Source organism: Thunnus albacares, chromosome 5, assembly GCF_914725855.1.
Source record: "Thunnus albacares chromosome 5, fThuAlb1.1, whole genome shotgun sequence".
Classification (NCBI taxonomy): domain Eukaryota; kingdom Metazoa; phylum Chordata; class Actinopteri; order Scombriformes; family Scombridae; genus Thunnus; species Thunnus albacares.
Window position 1 is genome coordinate 6,082,971 of NC_058110.1, and position 6,808 is coordinate 6,089,778.

Below are 6,808 nucleotides of genomic sequence, written 5' to 3' on the forward strand. Positions count from 1 at the left end.
AATGTATTTACATTTTGAGAGAGAGGAGGCTTGTGGCAACATACTGAGACAAGATATGTGCTTGAGGAGTTAAAATTGTGGGAGTGACAGCAGTTTAGAAAAACATTTCTGGTCTAAAATTATCTGTGCTCTCCACTGTGCCTGATCACATGACACACTGATGAGACCTGAAAAAGTCTTCAAAACCCCTGACTTTGGGCTTAAATTGCTGAAAAACTACAAAAGATATCACTAAACAATCTGATAACTTTGAAAGTTCAAAGTTTTGTGAACATTTTACAGTTTGAATGGCGTCTGTACAATAAGGGACTTCCGAGCAGTTGAGTGTCAAAGTGACTATGGTTCCAACTCAGTTGGACGGTTCGTCCCATAGACTGCCATTATAAATTTTAATGTTTTAAAAAATTATATAAAATCACTGACACATGTTACATTTCAGAAAAATACAAGCACACATCTGCTGAATGAGTTGCAGAGATTGACAGTTGAATGGTTTTTATAGCACAAAGTATGCAGCAGTTGAAACGTGGCAAAAAACGTACGGAAGACGGAATAAGAGTAAAGAGTGAGAAGAGCAATGTGTGATTGCTTCCAGCAATCACACAACTAAAAAATGGAATTTCTGTACAAATTGCGTGTGATTGCTGAAAGCAGATTTAGACTGCATAAATGGAAGCTGAACACTAGTGAATTGGAATTGAACCTGCACCTTCGTGATTATGAGACAGACATGCTCCACATCGAGCTGACATGTCACACAGCAATGCCAGGCCAGATTCTGGTGTTTACTCTGTCAATTGCATGAAATGTATCAGTAGCAGTCTCATTAAGCAGATTGACATCACCTGTGGGCTCCTGCATCCTTCAACTCTACTGAGTTCTGCCCTAAGCTGGGCTCGAACTCACAATCTTTTGATTTAAAAAGAGTTTAGAAGTGACATGAGCTTAAACCACTGGACTACTCACACATTTTCTGTAGCTCAGGAAAAGATGTGTTTAACAAGCATATCAATCCACATTTTAGGTAATAATGTTAAAGTAAGCTAGAGTGGAATTGAATTATGGTACATGATGAGGATGTAAAGCAACTTTGTACATGAGAGCAATATTACGAGGAGCACTGCAATGAGCGGGTATCGAACACACAACCTTGTCATCTAAGGTCATCTAAGATGAAGCTGATCAGGAGAACCAACCAGACATTCACAAAAATGAGAGGAAAAAATCTCCATTTTGATGATGAAAAGCAATCACACAAATATAAGTACAATATTTATACAACAACCCATGCTCTCAATATTGTGTCGTCTCTCAGAGCCTCAACGACACAGAGAAACAGTACCGTGAGCTGCAGAGGAAGGTGGACTCTCTTGGCGGGGAGTCTGGAGGCCTGAACAGCATCAATGAGAAGGCCAAGAAAATCAAGAAGGAGGCAGAAGACCTCCTCAATGAAGCCAACAAGGGGATGGAGAAACTCATGGGTGAGTAAAGCAGTGGTTCCCAAAGTGAGTTCCATGGCACCCTGGGGTATCTTAAGGACAGGCCAAGATTAGTTAATTTTAATTTTTCTTACTTTACATGTTTAATAATATTTCAGCACTTAAAAGAATAGGAAACATTTACATTAAATACATTTTTATATTTACAGTTTCAAACACAATTAAAGCTGCAAGCAGCGTTGGTTGGGACCTCGCACTCTGGCCCGTCGAGATCAGATCATTTTGCCTTTTGAAAATGAGGGATATTTCTTACAAGTGTGGTTTGTTTTTATTTTGAAAGTTTGATTGACATGTGTACTGTCAGGTGTGTAGAGACAATAAGTAACTGCAGGTGGACACAGAAAACTACTCATATATTTGAATGGAGAGTGTGAGCGAACCCACACCTTTTTGAACATTTACTGCTTCCACATAGTTCTAGATACAGACTTCATTTGAACTTTAAATGAGTCATGAGACTTTGATCTAGAAATCTTGAATTTACATGTGTTTTCTATCTTTTACTGTTTTTGAGATATTAGAGTTTGACTTTTAAAGTCTTTTCTTGCTCCTTCTGTGATTTGATAATGAGTGTGTATTGAGGAATGTTTCACAGCAATGAGGGAGTGACATCACCAGGAGCAGTTGGAGAGGAGTATTTTAGAGAACACTTCTGGTGAAATCTCCACATAAATCCCTACTACTACTTTGGTGAAATCTTACATTAAAAATCATATTTTAGTAAGAAATTTCGTGGTGAATCCATTGATACAGGTTTGAAAATGGTCAGACTTATAGTTTAGACGTCAGAAGCCTCTGTCTGACACAAAGTCCATGCCTCCCCCATTGTTTTACATTGTAAGGGGTACATTTGATGTGATGTGGCACTGCAACTTTCAGGGCTTATAAAATCCAAACTGTTCGAATAATTACAAACTTTTTTTCAGCACAGTGTCATAAGTCATCGATTAAAGTTTGAAGCCAATACCAGCTGATAGCATTTGTTCGGGAGCCAAAATTGAGGAAAAGTCTTATTTTGAAAAGGCAGAGGACTACTGTAAAACAATAGTATTATAGTAGTAACAGTAGTATATATACTGTTGTTTTTTGTGTGTTTGTTTTTTTCTTTGTTTGTTTGTTTCTTTCTTTATTAGGGCACAAGCCCAAAGGGTGAAGGCCCTCTTGTATTTTGTGTGTTTGTTTCTTTCTTTCTTTATTATTCCGTCACTTAAACCCTAAATTTGACCCCCTAAACATGCTGCTTTGACCCCCTAAACTACTGCTCCTGGTGATGTCACTCCCTCAGTGCTGTGAAACATTCCGCAATACACACTCATTATAAAATTACAGGAGGAGCAAGAAAAGACTTTAAAAGTCAAACTCTAACATCTCAAAAACAGTAAAAGATAGAAAAAAAACATGTAAATTCAAGATTTGTAGGTCAAAGTCTCATGACTCATTTAAAGTTCAAATGAAATCTGTATCTAGAAGTATGTGGAAGCAGTAAATGTTCAAAAAGGTGTGGGTTCGCTCACACTCTCCATTCAAATATATGAGTAGTTTTCTGTGTCCAACTGCAGTTACTTATTGTCTCTACACACCTGACAGTACACATCAATCAAACTTTCAAAATAAAAGCACACCACACTTGTAAGAAATATCCCTCATTTTTAAAAAGCGAAATGATCTGATCCCGACGGGCCAGAGTGCAAGGTCCCGACCAACGCTGCTTGTCTGTTCTGGTCAAGTATTTAACTCCACTGGCACATTGTGCTCAGTTTACCATACTCACATCTATAATACTCTTGCTACCTCAATGAACTTTGATGGCATTCAGCTTCCCCTACTGTTTCCCTTTTTTTAGCTTTTTATTTCTCTTTGTTTTTGCAGAACTGGAGAAAAACTTCAGGAGAAACGAGAAGCGGATGCAGAGGCAGCGCATGGAGCTGGAGGAGTTAAAGGAAAATGCTACTGTGGTGCGGGACAACATCCGGGATCAAGTGCAGAAGTACAGTAACTGTGTGTGAGGAGGTCACAGTTCCCTGTTTACCGTATGCTGCTGTAGTCCAGAGCAGAGTCATGACTGATGCTGGGACAGAAAAATTACATCACCCATGAAAATAAGACACTGCTCTGGTCATTGGTATTTCAAGTTTTACACATTACCTGTCGAGTGTTATATCACAGAAGTGCCTTCCTCTATCAGTGTACTGTACCACTTTTTGACTCCTGGATATCAACACTATCCTGTGTGGTGTTTATGTCTTTAAGCTATTAAAACAAGTGGATGACCAGTGGAGAGTATTGTTTTATTGTATAGGCCATGATAATTGATTTCATAAATAATACATGTATCATAAATGTGTTATTTTGACCAAAAGTGATTTTAAGATTTTGTGTTTTTACTGTAATTTGTAATTTGACCACATTAGTATGCTACTGACATTCCTATTAAGAGAGTAACGTGAACTGATTTTTGAAATCCAATTTTGTGTTTATTTTTTATTACAAAAGACACTCTTGATTAAATACATATGAATGCATACACAAATATTCTTATAAGCAAAATTTATTCTGAGATGTGATGATGGAGAAAAATAAATTTGATTTATGTAAATTCATAATATATATCGTGTCCTGTTTGTGTGATGATGTGTGCTTAATGTTTACAGTGTCAGATTACAAATTTATTGCAGAAAAAGTGTTTAAATTCATTCTCACAAGGGGGCGCCTCTTACTTAGCAAGGCAGTGTGTGTTCACAGCAGACATTCTTTATGTGTAATTAATAACATTAATGATAACTGTGTTCCAGTTAGGTGTGTCAGCTCCAGGACTCAGTAGATAGCGTATGTGACACTAAACATCATTAATGTTGTTAGCTACAGCTGTGCTTTTCCTGCTATGACAAGAAAATGTCTGACAAACCCACACATGTGTTTTCACTTATTTGCCTGATTAGACCTCTTCTCAAGACTGTGTATAGTAGGTACAGACTCTGCCTGATTGACATTTCAGGCAGAGTAGTCAATAAACAATAGTCTCACCCTACATGTAATGTAGAGTGAGACTATTGTATGTTGTCTATTTACTGAAAAGACACAGTGTCTGAATGTGATTTCAGTATGTACAGTATCATTATGCAAAAACCTACACAGTTTTGGGGGTAATGTAAGGTGGAGTACTAAATGTAGCTCTAATAGCAGATAAAAAAGCTAAACCCACTACCTGAATAATATTACCCACTATCTGAATTATTCAATTCATGATCACTTTACCAGAACATCCTCATGTTCCTCCACAAATGGTCTCCTTCCACCACAACATCAGGTCCCTCACACCAACTCAACTTTCCAATGAGGTCTTGGCTACCATGCCTCCTCATAATGAATTTTCCTCACTCCTGGTCAATGAGGCTACAGACACACTCTGTTCCTCACTCCACTTCTCTTAACAATCTCTGCCCTCTAACATCCAAACCTAGCATCATTCTCCTCCAGTTTGTGCAGCACAACTCCTGGTACAGGCTCTTGTAATATCACTCATTGACTACTGCAACTTCTTACTGGCAGGCCACCCCATATGCACGGTCAAACCTCTACAGCTGATCCAGAACATGGCAGCACAGCTGTTCTTCAATCAGTCCAAAACAGTACATGTCACCCCGCTGTTCATATCTCTCCACTGACTCCCAGTTGTTTCTTGCATCAAATTCAAAACCCTGACACTCGCCTACAAAACAGCAACTAAAATGGATCCCACCTACTTGAACTCCCTCATTCAGGTCTACACTCCCTCCTGCTAACTACACTCTGCCAATGAAAAGTGCCTGGTACCACCACCATAACAGGGCCCTAAGTCGCTAGCTAGACCTTTCTCCTCTGTGGTGTCCTGGTGGTGGAACAAGTTACCAAACTCTGTTCGATCCGCAGAGTCCCTCTCAATCTTTAAGAAAAGACTGAAGACCCAGCTCTTTTGCGAAAACCACTGCACTTCGACTGAAGGAAAAGACAAAAATACAAAAAAAATCTGCGTCTATGCAATCTATGCACTCTGTGCATTGCCTCTGTGCGCCACCTGTTGGCATCTATATCCTATCAGACTCAAACTAAGCTTAATAGCACTTACTTGTGTTGTTCTCTCCTAGATCCCTGCTTGTGTTGTATCAGCTCTCAGATGTACAACGTTTTGGATAAGAGCATCTGCTAAATGAAATTGTAAGATTGTAAAAAAAATATCACTTTTTTTAAAGGCCAGGTTAATTAGACTTATCTTGCCCCAGATGTGGGTTTTCCACATTTTTGTAATTATTATAAAGAATCTTTTTTATATTTTCCTCCAAACTAATGAATGGTTACTCACATGAATTTCCTACTGGATTACCAAAATATTTTCTGCTTTAAAAACTGGAGAAAAATTTGATCAAGTTACCTCAAAATCTGTTGCTGCACTGAGTTCCAAAATAGAAGAAGACCGCGTTTCTAATCAATATTTCTTTAACAGTGGTTCAATTGGCTACTTTTATGTGAGAGAGATTGATGGTAGTGACCAACCAATCAAGAATTATCACTCTCTGCAGTTCCCCTCAGCTCTGAGTGTTTTCACTTCTTTCAGCTCATTGTTTTGGTGGCAGCTGTTTCCAGGGAAAAAAGCTCAGATAAACCCATTGTACACTACCTGTGCAGGACCTTAACAGCAGATGGACAAAGTTAGCAAGTGAAGCATTTAGCAGCTGAAGAGCCAGATATCCAAATGAATGACAATGTTGCTTCTGTCACTAATATTCGCCATATCAATTTCATAAGGTCAATGTTGTGTTTACAGATTGTTTCTGCTCACCTAGCAAAAAACATTACTGTAAGTTATTGCAGGTACAAGTAGAAATCCTGCATACAAAACCATAAGAAAAAATGAAGATATATCAGCAAAATGTACTGTACCAGGACCAAAAGTTGCCTTAAAGTGCTCATTCCGCAGGAAAACAGCTCCTGTGACTGATATATTATTATATAGTAACATTAGTAGATTGTTAAAACTGAAGCATCAACATTTTATCAGCATTTTATTGTTGTAGCTGGTTGAGGTGGAACTAATTTTAAATACTTTGGGTCCTTTAGTCCAGTGGTTATTAACCTACACTGTAAAAAAAAAAAAAGCTATTTCAAAGAAATTTACTGTATTATTTTACAGTATTTTTTTGTTTTTTCTACATTAAGTGTAAATGCCATAAAAACACAGTAAATTATTTTTATTAAAAACATTCACCATAAAATAAAGACTGTAATCTCTAAATTAAAATAATAGAATATTATAGTTTTTTAACAGGATTATT

General features: G+C 37.7%; 1 protein-coding gene across 5 annotated transcripts in view; it reads left to right on the forward strand.

Moving 5' to 3' along the window:
- Positions 1-4,102, forward strand: part of lamb2l (laminin, beta 2-like) — a 91,918-nt gene extending 87,816 nt beyond the window's left edge. For all 5 annotated transcript variants that reach the window (XM_044351002.1, XM_044351005.1, XM_044351001.1 and 2 more), the window contains 2 exons: positions 1,316-1,481; positions 3,369-4,102. In XM_044351002.1, coding sequence (XP_044206937.1) covers positions 1,316-1,481; positions 3,369-3,505 — 303 coding nt within the window. In that variant the 3' untranslated portion in view covers positions 3,506-4,102. The remainder of the gene's footprint in view (positions 1-1,315; positions 1,482-3,368) is intronic.
- The last annotated feature ends 2,706 nt before the right edge of the window (positions 4,103-6,808 follow it).